An 18321-nucleotide genomic window follows, 5' to 3' on the forward strand; every position below is an offset into this window, starting at 1 on the left:
TATACTTTTACTTTTATCCTCTTCGCCACTGATCGGCTTGTTAGCCGCTTGGGCGATCGGTCATGTCTCTGATTACTTTTCCTTTTCATTTATCCTCTTCACCTAAAGATCGGCTCGCTAGCAGCCTGGGCGATCGGTCACGTCTCTGTCACGCACTGTTGGCAAATATTGGGCATGCACCGACTCCTGAATGTACCTGAACCCGCTCCAGTGTTGGTCAAGTCTTGAAAGAGCTCACACTCGGTGCCGTCACAACACTCTCTGGTAGATTGTTCCAAGAGTTTACAACCCTCACTCCGAAAAAGTTTGCCCTCACAGTTTTCTGGAATGCAGCTTCTTCAATCTTGAGCTGTGACCCCTTGAGGGGTGAGCGTCCGCCAGCTCCAAGTAAGGGCACTCGACTGAGTAGTGCCCCCTGAGATGCTTATACACCTCAATCAGATCTTCCCTTACCCGTCTGTAGTATAAGCTAGGCAAGTTCAGGCGTTCCAATCTCTCAGGGTAGCTGAGGAGCCGAAGTGCAGGCACCAGTCTGGTGGCCCTCCTTTGAACATTTTCAACCAACTGACAGTCCCTAGTATATCTCGGGGACCAGACGGGGTGACAGTACTCCATATGGGAAAGCACTTCACTCTTGAAGATCGTTACGTGGGACGGACCGTCTAGATATCTCAACGACCTTCTTATAAGACCCAATAATTTATTTGCCTGGTTTACCTTCTCGCAATGGCCCGAGAACTTCAGCTCATTGTCAACATACACACTTAGGTCCTTTTCACATTCAGTCTCACCTAGTGCAGTTTCTTCATCCCGTTGGGACATATGATACGCCTCCTTACAGTTGGTACCCCCCAGGTGCATCCTCTTACACTTCGCGACATTGAATCTCAGCAGCCATTTCTTCGACCATTCCTGGAGCCCACAGAGGTCCTTCTGCAGCTCTTCACAGTCCGCTTGGTTCTTGATTTCCCGAAATAACTTGGCGTCATCGGCAAACATTTGTATAGAGGAGTGTAAAACGTCAGGCATATCATTTATGAAACAAACAAACAAACAACAGCGGGCCCAATACACGGCCCTGTGGTACCGCACTTGTGACAGGTACGGATGACGATTTCGTGCCATTAATCACCACACACTGCTTGCGGTCATGTGGAAAGTCTTCTATCCACGCTAGGACATTTCCCCAAATTCTATACCCTTCCAGTTTGATTTTCAGCCTTTCATGGGGTATACTGTCGAAAGCCTTGGCAAAACCTAGGTAAATATTGTCGATATTACCACCCCGTTCCAGAATATAGGTCCAAATAACCAATACCTTGAGCAATTGGGTTAAGCAGGAGCGCCCCAGCATAAAACCGTGTTGGCAATCCTTTACAAGGTTGTTTCATATTAGATGTTCCATTGCAGCATCACTGTTAATACTCTCAAGTACTTTACATATTATGCTGGTTAGGCTCACCGGTCTATAGTTGTTCGTGGAGTGACGATCGCCCTTCTTGAAGATAGGACTCACATAAGCCACTTTCCATTCATTGGGGACCATTTGTTCATCCAGGCATTTACAAAACAGGATCTTCAGGGGCTCGGCAAGCTCGTTGCCCAACTCTCTTAGCACTCTAGGATGCACCATGTCAGGGCTGGGACTCTTATGGACCTTTAGCCTGGACAGTTTATTTCTAATACCCTCTTCTGTGAACACAATGTGGGTCAGTGCTGTGTCGAACCGTCTGTCCTCAAACGCAGGAAGGTTAGTTGCATCCTCTCTTGTGAACACCGAGGAAAAGAAGCTGTTTAATGCCTCAACTTTATCCTGGTCAGAATCTGCATAACTACCATCTTCAAGCCTCAGGTCTGATACTCCTACTCGCATTTTCAATTTGGACTTTGCATAGCGGTAAAACGCCTTTGGGTTTGACTTGACCTCGCTTGCAACCAGCCTCTGGAACTCCTTTTCAGCCCTCCTACACTCTATCTTTGCTTGGTTTCTGGCTCTTGCATACATCCTCCTGTCTTGCTCTTCGTTTGACCCAACCCACGTCTTGAATTTCTGGGTTTTCTTCTTAATTTTGTCGACCGCCGCATGGTTCATGTGTAGGGATCCCCTCGTATTCCTAGAAGCACTGGGTTTGGTCTTGGGTATATATTTACCGATCAAATGGGTCACTTTACTAGTTATGATATTCAGCGTAGTGTCTGCGTTCTTGTACCTTAATGAGTCAGGCCAGTTGATACCCCTCATCTCTTCCCTCATCCCATTGTAATTTCCCTTGTAATATTTGCACCTTGGCCTGGCCTTATCCTGAACTAGGTAACAGTTAAATCTGAATGACAACACTATATGGTGACTGGTGCCAACTGGGGCAAGGTGTTCCAGTTTGGCCACCATACCCTCCTCGTTTGTTATGATGAGGTCAAGTGGCTTGGGTGTTTGCTCCCCCCTGTAATGTGTCGGGTCTCTAACATGTTGGAACAGAAAATTATCTCTCAGAGTTTCTACAAAAAGAGTAGCAGGGTTATTCAAGTCATTCGGGGTGGACTCGTTTCTCCAGTCGATGTCGCCATAGTTAAAGTTCCCCATGATAAGGAGGTGGCTAGGGTTGAGCATCGCCGCGTTGTTTATTAAGGTTCTTAAGTTCCTTTGATTTAGTGGGCCACAGTTTGGGGATCTGTAGATACACGCAACGATAAGTAAGTCCCCTCCCTTTAATTTAATTTTACACCACTTGGACTCTTCAAAAACATCCTCTCCCTGTACCCTCGCCTGGCTGGCTCTAAGGTCTTGCCTAGCATAGATAACCACACCCCTCTTGCACGTTTCTTGAGAAAGGTTCGTAAATGAGTTGTATCCAGCAATACTGAACTCACATTCCTCTGGGTCGATTCTCCTGTTCTTGTAAAACAGTTCTACAACTCCTACAATATCTGGTTGGTGTACTCTCAGTAGTGTTTCAAACTCCTCTCTCTTATCGAGAAACGTGTCAGTATTAGTGCACATGACATTCAAGCCAGAATTTGTTCTCGGTAATGTCTCTGCTCTTAGTAGTAACCCCGCTCCCCCCCCCCCCATTCCCAGAAGCTGCAGCATTTGCTAAGTACAATACATTGTACTTTGCAGGGTGTGGTTAGAAATGTCATCGTTTACACGGCGCTCGCCTCCTCCTGTCCGGTAGGCGTAGCTGGTGCCGCTTCCCAGGCGGGAGTTAGAGCGAGTGGAGGGTGCACTGCTGTCCCCTGGCCCTGTGTCGGCACACTTGCTTCCACTACCCTCCCCCTGAGTATAACCCATGTACACCCGTCTCCGTTCCTCCTTGACTCCTCCCTCTTCTGCTTCAAGTCCTGCAGGAGTTTCTTGCGCTGTTCCCTCTGCATTACCGTGCGATCTGGGTGAATGAATACATCCCGAAATAACTCGCTCCTTGCTAAGTTTTTTGTCTGCCGAATAACCTGCCATTTCTCTTCCCCGCTCGCCAGTGTGATCCTGAGGGGGAGAGGTCTATCCTCCTGCTTTTGTTCCAACCTCCTCACATCCTGAGGGGTTGATGGAATCTTCAGAACCTGTGTACAAATGTTTTGAAACAGCATCTTATCGTGTGTTACCTTACTCACAGTTCCCCCAGTGGAAAGTTACAGGGATGATTATGTATATAAATCAATATGTAATTAACCCATTTATATAATCATTCTGTTTATGAAACAAGGGCTATTACACTTCAAACTACACCAGGAGAGAAGTGAGGACTTCCTACTCCACCCAGGTGAGGAACTATGAATTCCTAATGACATCACACGAGGAACAAGAGCCATCTCCAACACCCTGTGTGAGCTGAAGGACCGACCCAGACCACGTGGTACATCTGCAGCTGTAGTGAGGTAGCGGCTTAACAGTCAGGCTTGGCGCTGACATCGGGTCACAAGAATGTCTGCAGACCAGCTCCCACAGTACCAGATCTAAAGTTAATCTACATGTTGACTCTATTTTTCTTATATATGTGTGTGTGTGTGGGGGGGTTACAATATTATCACAAGTTTCCTTTAGTTGCTGCACTATATTCCAGTTTCCTCCTGGTCTAACACTGAAATATAAAGTTCATATAATAGCAATAAAGAACAGACCCACTGCATGAATAGCTAGTCAGCTGATGTGGTGAAACATTAAATGAATAACCAAATTGACCTCCAATGAGTAATGTACAGCATTACTTAGCTCTAGCAAAGACTTATTAAAAACCAGACCCATGTTTGTAACCATTTCCTAAACAGTACTGTACTGTGTAAAAATCAAATGCAGAAGTTACTGGTCATATCTTTATTGTAACACAAATTAAATTAAGTTTGCTCCTTTCTGATGCTTACCAATAGATCAGCACAAAGCTGTACAAAAATAAACAATTAAAAAATCTTAAACCTTTGGCTACAGGTCAACCTAAGCTGAACAAAATGGTCTGGCGGTAACCAGAATAAAATAGCAAGTGCGGGAATTGTGAAAGGGTTAATGGCATCACTATTTTCATGATACAAATACACAAAGTTAAAAAATGTGTAAACATAAGCAACCAAATACATATTTTGATGGAAATAAAGAGTAATGCATATCTCCTTTTCTTTATCCTGTTCACCACTGATTGGTTCGTTAGCCACTTGGGTGGTTGGTCACGTCTCTGTTACACACCATTGGCAGGTACTGGGCACGAACTGGCTCCAGAATGTATCTGTACCTGTGCCAGTGTTGGTCAAGTCTGGTCACCACTCTCTGGCACATTATTCCAAAAGTTCACGACTCTCACTCCCAAAAAAGTTTGCCCTAGCAATTTTCTGAACCCGTGGCTTCTTTAACCTGAGGCTGTGACCTATAGTGGGGTGGGCAACTGGTAGTTCTAGGTATGAACATTCAATTGAATAATGTTCCCTAGGGTGCTTAAAGACTTCTATTAAATCACCCTATATCTATAGTGCATTTATTTATCAGCTGAGAAGAGATGCCCAACCCCCTCCTCAAGCGTTACAGCTGATTGGCTGTTTCAAATCTGTCTGATTTCATTACTCAAGTAATAATGTATTTCTAAATGAGTTTATTCATAATCGGTGGGATGACCGTTTCTGACGAGAGAGATATTTAGCTAAATTATATACATTTATTTTTTCAAACATGAGCACGTAGGAAGTTTAACAGAAATCTTATACTTGAATTAACTGTAAAACTCTGGTAGCAAGTTCACGCTTTCGGAGGACGCATTTAATATACAGTGGTCCCTCGGTTAACGAGCACAATTCGTTCTAGAAGGTTGCTCGTTAACCGAAAAACTCGTAAACAGAAACCATTGTTTCAATGGGTTTTTGGGTAATTGGTTCCGGCTCACCGAAAATTGCCTAAATTCAACAAAAAAGGTAGAAAAGTACACTTACTTGAGGTGTGTATGTAGAAGGCTCCTGGATGATGATGATGATGGGAATTAGAATGGGGGTGGAGGAGAAGGGAGAAGAGAAGGCATTGGGGTGGAAGAGAAGTCACCCCATGGTGCCATTTCACCCATAAAATTTTAGTTCTCTTGGTGTAATTCAAAATTATTTTCTTTAAATCAACACTGCACTGCATTATATATTGTCAATATATAAAATAAATTTCAAATATTCAATTCGGTTAACGAAAAAAATTTGGTCGGCCAATACAGTAACCGGTTCTAGGGCTTAAATTCGTTCCCATTTGAGTAAATATCAAGGAGGTTGTACTATTCAATAATTTTCCAAGTTTTATATAATTTTTTTTAGTTATTTTAACAATTATCTAACATAATTGAAGTACAGGAAACTAGATTTTAGTGCACCAAACAGCCACTCAACTCACCAAACAGGCGTCAGTTTGTATCTCTGGTCAGTAGAGGTAACATCTTGCTTGAGACTCTCTTGAACATAAACTATTTTTACGTTTTTACAGTACAATTATTGATCATTCTGAAATTTATTTAACATATTGACAATATATAGTGCAGTGCAGTGTTGATTTAAATAATCTTGAATTACACCAAGTGAACTTAAAATTTTATGGGTGAAATGAAGGCATCAAGCACGGGGTGATTTCTCTTCCACCCCCACTTCCTTCTCTTTTCCCTTCTCCTCCACCCCCACTTCTAATTCTCATCATCATCATCATCAACCAGGACCGTTCTACATACACACCTCAAAGTAAGTGTACTTTACTGCAGTTATTTTTACTTTGTATGTAATTTCCGGTGAGCTGGAACCAATTACCCAAAATCCCATTGAAACAATGGTTTCAGTTAATGAATGACCTTCTAGAACGAATTGTTTTCATAACACTGCTTTAACATTGAATTCTTGGCTGATTTTGTTCTGGTACAATGTACAGCACTGCACAACACAAAGTGTACAAAAGAACAGAATATATCGAGGGAACAACCTTCTACAATTGCAGCAGAACCAAGTGAACCAAGCAGCTGGGCCACCCACAAGTCTGGTATGTGTTGGACCATCTTTTGGAATGCCCTGGAAATTTATTACCAGACCCAGAAATAAAAATGTGTTCAGATTTTCCAAAAATTTTCTTGGAATTTTCAGAAAATGCACCGGATTTTCAAACTTGGAATTTTTTCCCAAACACGGAATTCAGAGAATTTTACGGAAAATTTAAATTCCGGCTATTGGAGAATTCGAGGTTTGAGGGATTCCAGCTAACAGAGATATTACTGGCGTATAACAAAAAATTATAAAAATTAAATTATAATAAAACTCAATACTCTGTACTCTTAAATTAAATTAATTAAACTGAGGTGAACAATAAATTCCCAACTAGCTTGAGATCATTATTGAAGTGCACCAAAAGTATCTGTTATTGGGAGAGCTGCCCCCACTTCCCAGACAACCCGTGTCTTGGCTGTGTGGCTCCTCGTCCACATTTTATTACACAATACAATAGAGTTTTTCAGTTATCTATTAAACATATATTTTACTTATTCACTCCATCTCAACACACTTCCATCCACAGTAAAGATGTTTTTTAATATGAATTCTAACTGCTCTGAAGTTGTGGACTTTTGGAATTACCTGCCAGAAACAGTTGACAGGACCTAGTGTAAGTTAAGGTACGATCTAGAGCCCATAATACCAACAGCATTGACCAACCACCTGACTGGCTAGTAAGGTAAGTGACAAAGACATAAAAAAAGACTAAAATATTACTATCAATACAGTTTTATAGTCTTCAGTTTTCCTTTTTTCTTCCTAAATGTTCATCATGATATGAAATCTTCCTCTGATATTTCATCATCAGATACATCACTCTCACTTATCCCTGCAGGCAGTCCTCCATACTCCTTTGTAGGGGCATCTGACTTTGCTGTGCACCATTCACCTGGGAAGACAATGGCAACATACAAAGTATTTATATCTGATACAAGGACAGAGAGTTACTGGACATCTTACTAAAGCATTAATATTTTACGAATGCATAATGCCTTAGTCATTATCACTCATGAATACTATCAAACCTAATTTTTATAACTAAATGCAATCACTTAAAATTTTCTGAAAAATGTTGATCTTTGTTTAGTCCATTACTGACACTTATGTCTTCAGTAAACAGGTACGAAACAATTAACCTACTCCAGTGATCATACTCATTAATCAACAACTTTTGCAGTTCTGGAGACTTGACATGTAAAAAACAGAGATGCTTACACACTCAACCAGTGAGTAATTTAATAACAACAACAATAATACAGGGCTCCCCCCAAGTTCGTGGATATTTACTTCGGGGTTCTCGGTTATTTGAGGAGGATACACTGGATGTACCCAAGAATGTCTGTGAGTAGTTTTAAAGTTGCCGGAATTTTTTCGGCTGGGACAGGGAGCCATTCGTTCTAGAGACAGTAATTTCCTTTACATGTATTGTAAATATGTGTGTGTGTGTGTGTGTGTGTACACACAAATGCAAAACATATAAAAATAAATAATAATGGGAAAATCCTCTCACAAATAATCAAACAAATTTATTACAAATGTGACAGTATACCCTCAAGTCCGTGCTCTATTACAGTACTTTATTCATAGAGCACGGACTTGAGGGTAGACTGTCACAATTGTAATAAATTTGTTTTTGATTATTTGTGAGAGGATTTTCCCATTATTATTTAATTGTATGTGTTTTGTTTTTGTGTGTGAGTCTACATACACACACACACACACACACAGACAATACTACAGGTAAAAGAAATAACTGTTCTAAGGGCAAACACATAAAGGAATATACATTTCTTTGTACACAAGTGAAAATGTACCCCCCCCCCCTCTTGTTTCTATACAGTACAGTGGCAGTTAGTGAGATAAATGTAAGTCCTGTTTACTCTGGAGCCATTGTATAGTAACTAAAACAACTATCTGTACAAGTAGGGGTCGATATGCTCCGAAGTTTTACGTGTGACTAGTGACAGCCCTCATATACCAAAATTTATCGTCCATGGTCTCATATTGTTTCCCACAAAGTAAGCACAGATAGTTGTGTTAGCTAATGTACATGTGGTCCCAGGAACTTCATGTAAATTATCGACAAAAACAAAATAAAGGAATAGTGATTGGCCCACAGACAGCTGAAGCATAATGACTGGTGTATATCCCTGAATAAACCTGAGGATTTTAAGAGTAATTTTGTGTGGGTGTGGAACATACAGCACAAGAAGCCCAAAACTTCAGGACTTGTCGTTTAATATTTAGAGCAATACTGTACATTTTTCTGTTAAAGACAAGAAATAGGGCAGATGAAGTTATGACAGTTTTGACCAAAAGACTACAAGATCTGAGTAACTTCAAACCAAATTAATTGTTCTTGCATCAGAAGCATGGAATTCATTAATTGAAAGCTGCACTGCTTGTTATTACCCAACAGACTATATTAAAGAAGACATGTAATTGTTCCCTTTGAAGGATATATACCAGTTACTATAGTTCTCTATAATATAACTAGCCATTTAAATAGTACATATCTTTACATTCCACACTTGTACCTGAAGAAGTGTGATGTTCTTCTTCACTAAAAGCAACAAGAATGCCTTTTATTCAATCCACCTTGTTTTCTAAGGCAAACCATAAGAGTTTCAATGACCAGACAAAATGACTGCTCTTGATATTTCTTGGAGTCGAGAAACTCTGGGTCTGCTTGTGTTAAAACAACTCAGATCAATTTGTAGATATATTGTAAACTAATGTCTAAAGTAAAATCTTTTTACACATATTGTATCTATGCAAAACAGAAATAAATGAACAAGATCATCAAATACAATAAAATATATATTTAAAACACATTCATTAAAAAATAAACAGTAAGAAGCTATATAAGATGAAGCCTTACCTCCCTTCTCACCCTCAATCTGTGTATCATCGTCATCAGTGAAAGGTAAACGTAGTTGATACTCTGCTCTTAACCAATGTCGCCGTTTTCTGTTTGCTAACAGACTGCCCCATTTTCCTGAAAAGGTGTACACTTAATACAATATCTTAGTCTTAACAGTTTGATATCTATCAATCTATAATGTACAAACAATGCTCATTTAGAGTGGTAACTTACCCATAATGTTTTTGTAAAGTTAATTTCCTTGGAGAAACTTGTTACCAATTTTGATGATAATGTGTCAATTTTAGAACAATGTAAATGAGTAAATGAAAAGTTTGTGTGTATTTTGTGTATGCGTGTTAAAAATAGCTTACAGTACTGTTTGACATACAGTTGCACACCCTGGTAATAAAATACAACCTATGATACGTCTTGTCGGCTCCTTGACTTACTCACTCCAATGATTTCTGGTTGTTATATGCATTCAATACATCAGTCTCAATAACTAGACTTCTGGCATTTGTGTACCAACGTGTGATTGGCCTGGTTTTGATTATTGTCCTCTCAGAAGACTATGAATCAAAAAGGTTAGTAGAATCACTGATGTTTCCCTTTGGGTTTTGTTCTCTCTGAGTTAGTAGTATTAATTAAAGGTACAGCATGCATTACTTGGTCTCTTCTGATCCTTAGCCAAGCATTTTCATATAGCTAATGGCTCACTGCATAACTCTTTCAATTGTGTTTGAGCTCTTACACGTTGGCAAATTGTCAGGTCGGGGGTTATGTAAACATTGCTGTACTGCGTTAATACTCGAGGTTCTGTATCGTCTTCAAGATAACCCTCGTGTCTAGGGATGGTGACATCAACCTCGATACCCACACACTGGTAACACAATATAAACCTAAAGCAATAATATTAAAGTTTAGGACCCAAGAGAGTGTAAGTTAAACACGTGTACACAAGAGGAGCATATTTGATGGTGAACAATAGCATTATGGTACCCACATATTTGTTCCTCTCCCACACAAGAGGAGCATATTTGATGGTAAACAATAGCATTATGGTACCCACATATTTGTTCCTCTCCCACACAAGAGGAGCATATTTGATGGTGAACAATAGCATTATGGTACCCACATATTTGTTCCTCTCCCACACAAGAGGAGCATATTTGATGGTAAACAATAGCATTATGGTACCCACATATTTGTTCCTCTCCCACACAAGAGGAGCATATTTGATGGTGAACAATAGCATTATGGTACCCACATATTTGTTCCTCTCCCATGATTGTTTTTTATTTACCACTTTTTATGTGGAATTTTATTATTAAAATAACCTCATTTCCATTTGGGTAAATATTCTTGTTTGTACTGTATTCTGAATTTGGTGGTCTTAATTTATGAGTTTCTTAAGGTTTAATTTCTGTAACTTGAATGCTCGTCGCGTGGGGGATGATGCCTGTACTATTACTACTACAATTAATAATAATAACAATTACAACAAAAGTACATAAAGCAATGTTATAAAAAAACTTCATGGTTCAGAACCTAATAATTTACACATATCAATAACAATTTATTGAGCATACTCAGAAATTTTTTAAATGAGTCACATCTACTTACTTTTATCCTCTTCACTGTATTGACTGTGAAACAATATTAAATCTAACAATCTCGAATGCAATGAGGTTTTGTGCTTTACCAGGACACACACACACACACATCCCTCAGTTCACAGTTGAAAGGCAAAGAAAAAAAAAGTTAGTATCTAGAGAGAACAGATGGAGGCTGAGGTAATATGTTATCACTGTCTGAAAAAAACTGTGTACTGATTTACCAGAGTTTCTGAAATAGGTAAAGACTTTGTTCTGTCTATCACAACTTATCTACATGATATCATTTGTCACATTTCAATTATGCTTAACCAAATATACTTATACATGCTGGTAATACACCTAATACATGCTTCATATTATTGTAGTCTTTGGCAAGGGGACACCTCAGTGAATGGTTGTGATAACACCACTTTTCTGATCTTTCTATGGCCACTACTTGCCAACAGTACATAACAGAGAGCCAGTACATGACCAGTACTTGCCAACAGTACATAACAGAGAGCCAGTACATGACCAGTACTTGCCAACAGTGCAAAACAGAGAGCCAGTACTTGCCAACAGCGTGACAGAGACGTGACCGATCGTGCAAGCAGCTAACGAGCCGATCAGTGGTGAAGAGGATAAAAGTAATATCAGACCTGTTTCATTCTCTTTCCACCACTTCCTGACCTACCCCCCCCCCTTCAATTCATCCTATGATTACATCACAGGCTCTGGCGAAACAACATGAGACTGAGTACAGGAAAATTGTTTGAGAGGACAGCCTCACACTTCACCCTTACCATGTTCACCTGAGCATACTCTGGATATAAGTTAATAATTAAAACAGTCTTTAATGTGGTCAAAAGTGAATAAATGAAGGATCAATGTGTAACCAAAGGAAAATAAAAGAAAAGTTTAAGGGAATATATATGCAAGATGTATGTTGTTACTTGAGGTATGTGTGAGTGTACCAGATGGATCTAAGCAGAAATTTCATAACACATTGGGCAGATATATTGAAGAGATTATTAATTTTACCTTCTCTAACATTAATCTGAAGCAATGATGGTGTTGGATGATGCTCAGTCACCACAATGGCTGATACAGTGTCTATCTGGGTTGTTGTAATCAATAATGGAGGCAAAGACAGAAACTGTTCACATATTTACCCTTTTCAGCCTTCCAGAGGGTGACGGAAACACATACTCCCCTTATTTGTATTGTTGACTTATCAGGATCTATGTTTCCTTGTAGAGTTTCATCTATGATATAAAACCTATCTTCTTTTACGGTCCTGAAACAAATAAAAGAACTCAAGCCAACTGAGAGTAAGAAAACATAACTAATGTATTAATATATTATAACTTGTTAAAAAAAACAAAAACATACAAATAAATATACTGTAGTAGGGGCGAATCCAGGAATATCAAAAGGGGTAGAGAGGTCCAAGAAGTTTTGCGTTGGGGAGCACGGCAAGCAGAGCGAACACACCCAACCTGGGAGTTTTGGGGGGGGCGCTAATACACTTATGTTCTTCAAACTATGATAGATATATTTCATCCTATAAATTCATTCATAATTTTTTGTTTTTAATTTTTCAAGCCTTTTTCTGCTAAATGGCAACTGCATTATTAAATGGATTGGCTGCAGAGCTACTTTAAACCAGAAATTGTGTTCACAATTAACAGATGCTCTGCCTTCTGCATCAATCACAATGGCTAACTCCCTGAAATAAGCAAAAGGCACAGATCATATGTACGACAATTTTTCTCATCTACAAGGCTAATATTGTTTGAGTCAGCTTGTACAGACTGACAAGGGTAACACTGTATGCCCCTTCCATACTGGTGGCACAGCATGAACACTTGACTGCTTCTATCATTCTTATATCACTCCATGACACCAAACCTCATAAAAAATCCTAAAGAAGTCAATTTATCCTAAAATTATGTTTGTTGAGAAGAATAAATGAAAAAAATTTGATCTTTCCTCAATAGTAGCATCACAACTACAGTATTCACTTTACAAAAAAAATTCATCTCCATTCACTGTTCCAATTTTACAGACCATTCATTTTCCAGTATAGTATATAATTATGTCCAATCTCTTCTTATTTCTAATATTCTCAACAGACAAATCCTTCATGACAGAGTTAACTCATGTTATGTGTGTGACCAACCTAATACTCTTGAACCTTCCACTTGATTAATTAAGTCTTGAAGAGTAAAACCAACATATTTCCTGCACATCCTATGAGGCAACTATAAGGGCAGGAATGCCTCGCATTAATGGCCAAGTCCCTCATTGTGAGTCCTTTGTGTAAACACTTAAATTGAGTCAATCAACATTAAAACATTCAATGCGACTGGCAGAAGAGCAGCCTCCCCCCCTCAATGTGTGGGAACTCTGGGGTGCAGCCATGGCAGTACTGCTTGAGCCACTGAAGCAAGATCGCACGCATATATTACTGGAGGTAAAAGGAGCCTCTGGCAACAATAAAAATAGTGCCCCATCAGTAGGACATCTTGCACAAGTAACATACCTATTATGTTCTGCTGCAGAGTTAGTGGGTTACTGTATTTATGATTCATAATGGATGATTGTTGATGTATTTACTTGATATATGATTAAACATATGATGACTAATGGTACAATATATGAATGAGTATTGTTCATAGTCAGTCAGCCTACCAAGATTTTTTTTTAATCCCACATTTTACAACAAGGATACAGGTACAGTATAAGTGATCAGTCTGTATAACCAATGAGTAAATACTTGGGTTCTCTGTAATAATCACTCCAGTGCTTCACCATTAGTCCTCAGATATTTCAAGGAATCTTTTGTATTTTGGTTGCTCACTGGATCACCTATAGATAAATCTAGACCTGGAAAGACGACAGCAAATTATTTCTGGTAAAAAGTCACCTAATAACTTGGAAGAGGCAGCTGGTAAGATGATGATAAGCAAAAAGAGATGATCTCAACCAATGAGGTGTCAAATGTATGAGAAATGAAACTTGAAATGTAGCAACATTTTGTGGCAGACGTGAGGGAAAGCCATTCTTATGCCTTTCATGTTTAAATATAAAACTTGATTCTCAGATGTTAAAGAAAAAGATAAAGATTGGTTTTCGGTTGACCACATGGAAATTACTAACAAAAAAAAGTTTTCCAAGTGTATTTTATGTTGCATCAAGCGAATCTGGACCTTCAGTTTGGTCACAAAAGAGCCAGTGTGGAAATATGCCACCCCCTCCCCTTACTTACCATCAATATTGGTTGTTCATAGTGGACCTGGCTTTGAAGTAGAGGGAAAATGTTGGGCATAATACTAAAAATAACCACAAACAAACTTTTGAAAATCTTACCTAACCTGTGAAAATTCTAAACTATAAACAGCTTAACCTTATTCATGTTTTTGGTGTTCAGTATGTGATGGTGGTGTTGTTTTCGGTGTTCAGACGAGGAAGGATCCATAAACTGGAAAGTGATTCTTAACCTTTTTACAGGTCAGGAAAGGTTAGATAAGGATTTTAAAGGTTTGTTTAATGTTTTTTTTTAGTATTTTACCCCCATATTTTCCCTCTACTTCAAAGCCTTACCCATCAGTGAGTTACGATGCACCAAGGGAAAATGAGTTGTGACTGAGCATGAAATGTTTTAAACTACACATGACAAAGCATAGATAACTTGGAAACTTACATAAATGTTAAATGAGATGATCCAAAACGACACTTGTATATCTCCACCCCCATGAGATGAATATTCACAAAGACAGATTCTTCGTTCTGATTCCAAGATGTTTCTGGATACAGTTTAGAGGAAACATTTTCCACAGCTTGCAGAGGAGGCACAAGAAGGCATTTCTCATAAAAAACAGCTGATGTTTGTTCAAATGCTTTTCGATTTCTATGTGGCACATAAGCATTATTTGTCCTCTCCTGGTGCACCTTGTTAGTATCACGAGCCTCCACCACTGAGCTACAAGATACTTTAGAGTCAATATTCTTCTCTGCTACTGTAGGACTATTCTTTTCTCTCTCAGGAGCCTCACTGCTGTCTCTTCTACTTACATCATCATTTGTTGCTTTATCACCATTGATCTTTCCCTTTGTCGTCTTAGAGATCTGTTCATTAAACTCCTTTTTATCTCTCTCTATTTGTACCTGAAAAATAAATTAATAGGTTAACACTAGAGGACATAGTGATCATTGCTTGCTGCAAAAATTGCAGCTAAGTGGTTGCCATGAGCAACCAGTACATCCCCCCCACTCCTTATCTCAACCTCACTCCTCACCTCCACCTCCATTATAAGTCGCCCCCTCTACTCCATTCAATAATGGACTCACAGTTTCTTACCATGTACAGTAAGATAACCTTTCCTCTGCATCCTTCTGAGTCACCAAAGTAGTAGTAGGCAGCTACCAAACAGGGAGGTACTGGGAAGATATTGGAAGCATAATGTGTTGTCTACTGGTAGACCCTGCTGCCATATGTGACCAAGTCCAGGTTGATGGGCTGTCTTTCTGCCTCACTTACACACAACTGCAGGGTCTCAATTGTTTCTCTAACAACACAACATACATATATCATTTCTCACTATTGATCTTTTTTTTTTTTATGGCTCTTTATTATTATTATATTTTTATTATAATTTTGTATTTATTATTATTATCGTAATTATTATTATATTTTTGCCTCTCCAGGCCTGATGTGGGTCAATGACCTGTGCCCAGGTGACTTTAATCTCCAGTTAAAAAAAAAAAAAAAAAAAAGGTTCTGCCTGCCTGTTTGCACAGTACAGTATGACGGCACCGAGTGTGAGCTGCTTCAAGACCAGACTTGACCAACACTGGAGCAGGTTCAGGTACATTCAGGAGCCGGTGCATGGCCAGTACTTGCCAACAGTGCGTAACAGAGACGTGACCGATCGCCCAAGCGGCTAACGAGCCGATCAGTGGTGAAGAGGATAAAAGTAAAAAGTATGGCAGCCAAGGCAAGGCAACTGAGTATGTTTGTTGGTTGATATAATAAGGAACAATCTTCAGAATGATCCGAATAAGGTGCAAAAACTGAACAGAAAATAATGAATAATTGAACAACAAAATTTGGGAAATGTCGAATGTAAAAATATTCTGAACTCGGTTAATTAGGATTTTTCGGCAAATTGAGTTACCCAAGCCACTTTTTTGGTCAAACTAACGAGGGTATAGTGCACTTTAAATGTACCTCATTTACTTTAGGTCTTGAATGACTCACTTTGTTTAGTCCGACTCATGACACAATAGTTATGTAATTATTCTGCATCACGGTATCACTCATAATAAAGCAACAAACACGGACTTAACAACATACAATAATCCCGGTCGTGGACGTGAACCACCGCTGCTCCCGCCGTCTCAACTACCACTCTACCTATCATGGAGGGGTCACCGGGCCCTTCTGGATCCCCGGCTTCACTGAGGACCTGGATGCAAACTTTGGATAGTTAGTATACAGCCCAGTGCTTCTCCCTATGGTCAGAGTAAATCTTTTATGCTGTGTTTTATGTTCTAGGCAGCTGCTGTGCTAACATATATATTGTGCAGCAACACAATAATTGGTTTCTGTCAGCCTGAGTGATTATTACTTTATTTTTAAGTAAGTGACTTGCCTGAGTCACCTTGTATAATTGGGTCCAGGAATTGAGTATCTACAAGTAAGAGCTGACTGTCTGGGACTTGAGTATCTACAAGTAAGAGCTGACTGTCTGGGACTTGAGTATCTACAAGTAAGAGCTGACTGTCTGGGACTGGAGGATGTATAAGCAAGAGCTGACTGTACTATACACTTCATAATCAAGACTCACCCTGATGGAGGGGATGCTAAGGAGGAAATCAGCAGCTTCCTTGCCCTCTATGAACGCTGTGTTGATAGTGTCCAATGACTCATGCTTCTTATCCTTAGTCTCTTCCACCTGCTGTGACAACCATTTTGGGGTTACTATTCATAAAGTTCAATTAAAAAAAAAAAAAAAATTTATTCAATACCTTTATGTGAAATCAAAGCAGAAATGACTCTTCTATGCCGGTATCACAAACATAATACTCCATATACTGAGCTAAATATTGATTACTGTCTGTTTTGTTCATTCACCAGTACAGTGTGACTATATGCTCCTTACTACAACAGCCTCTTATCATGAACTGTAAGAGATTGTCAACTTATTCAACAAATAAATACAATATATATGTAATGAGTTTCCTGAGAAGACTACAGGCACTCCATAAGGTGAATAAAATGTTGTCCTCTTCAATGATTTCATGACAATTACTTTTAAAGAATTTTCACCCTGTCATTTAAATAATAACATAATGAATGATTTTACTGATACTATCACCAATACAAAACTTATACTGTATAACTGGTTAATTGACCAGAGAAATGAGATTGTCTCTACACAGGTGTTGACCATTATATGATGGGGTTAGGGACCTCAAAAAAGCCATCGATTGGTGATTGATCGTTTATCGATATTAATAACTTATGGGGGAAAATAGGTTCTGGCCCTGAGGAGCCCAAACAAGTTTTATATCCTGCTGCTATAATGATTAAATAATGTCTAGATAAGTCATAAAAACATGTATGTGTACAGTAGTAAGTTGCAACCCCCAGCTGTTACTACAAGTGGCAGCTGGGGGTTGCCAAGGTTATTACACATAACTTTTTCATAGTGAAAATGCAGGAAACATACTGTGTGTGTGTGTGTGTGTGTGTGTGTGTGTGTGTGTGTGTGTGTGTGTGTGTGTGTGTGTGTGTGATTTAATAAGAATATGTGAACACATACAAGTTGTAAATTATAATGTACTGTACTGTACTTTGACAAGTGTACCATATTAAGAATTTCACTGAATGTCTCTCAGCAAGCAGAATCATTTAACAGTCAACAGCTGCCTTTATATACATGCCATTGTCACACATAAATTCATAATACAATACACAATAGTATAGAGAAAGAAATTAATAAAAATATCTTATAAAATTATTTTGTTAGCATTTATATGGTTTTGTAAACAAACATTGGAGACCGCTACCATCGTAAAACTGATCTTAGCCATTGCACAGCAGTAAATGGTGTTAATTTTTCAACATCATAAAATTGATCAATCTGTAGAATACACTATAGATCCATCATATAACGGTCGACACCTCTACAGTGTACAGTACTATAGGGTAAACATAGAAAATACTTAATCTGTATAAACACAGAAATGGGTTTTCAGTCATTTTACCAACGTTAATACAACAAAATAATGCAGACAAGAACCCTAGGGGTCACCAGTACTGACTACATCTTCCTCAAGTGTTTATTATAAAAAACAACACCCATCTGGCAC

The 18321-nt window shown here is 38.9% G+C and overlaps 1 protein-coding gene across 1 annotated transcript in view; it reads right to left on the reverse strand.

The window, feature by feature from the left end:
* Positions 1-6205: 6205 nt before the first annotated feature.
* The window catches only part of LOC121860124, a 56607-nt gene continuing 44491 nt past the window's right edge, over positions 6206-18321 (reverse strand). The window contains exons 15-19 of the mRNA XM_042357157.1: positions 16794-16904; positions 14648-15111; positions 12114-12238; positions 9362-9478; positions 6206-7369 (exon numbers count right to left, since the gene is read on the reverse strand). Of these exons, the coding sequence (XP_042213091.1) occupies positions 7251-7369; positions 9362-9478; positions 12114-12238; positions 14648-15111; positions 16794-16904 (936 nt within the window). The 3' untranslated portion in view covers positions 6206-7250. The remainder of the gene's footprint in view (positions 7370-9361; positions 9479-12113; positions 12239-14647; positions 15112-16793; positions 16905-18321) is intronic.

This window comes from Homarus americanus, unplaced genomic scaffold (assembly GCF_018991925.1).
Source record: "Homarus americanus isolate GMGI-L3 unplaced genomic scaffold, GMGI_Hamer_2.0 scaffold5831, whole genome shotgun sequence".
In the NCBI taxonomy this organism is placed as follows: Eukaryota; Metazoa; Arthropoda; class Malacostraca; order Decapoda; family Nephropidae; genus Homarus; species Homarus americanus.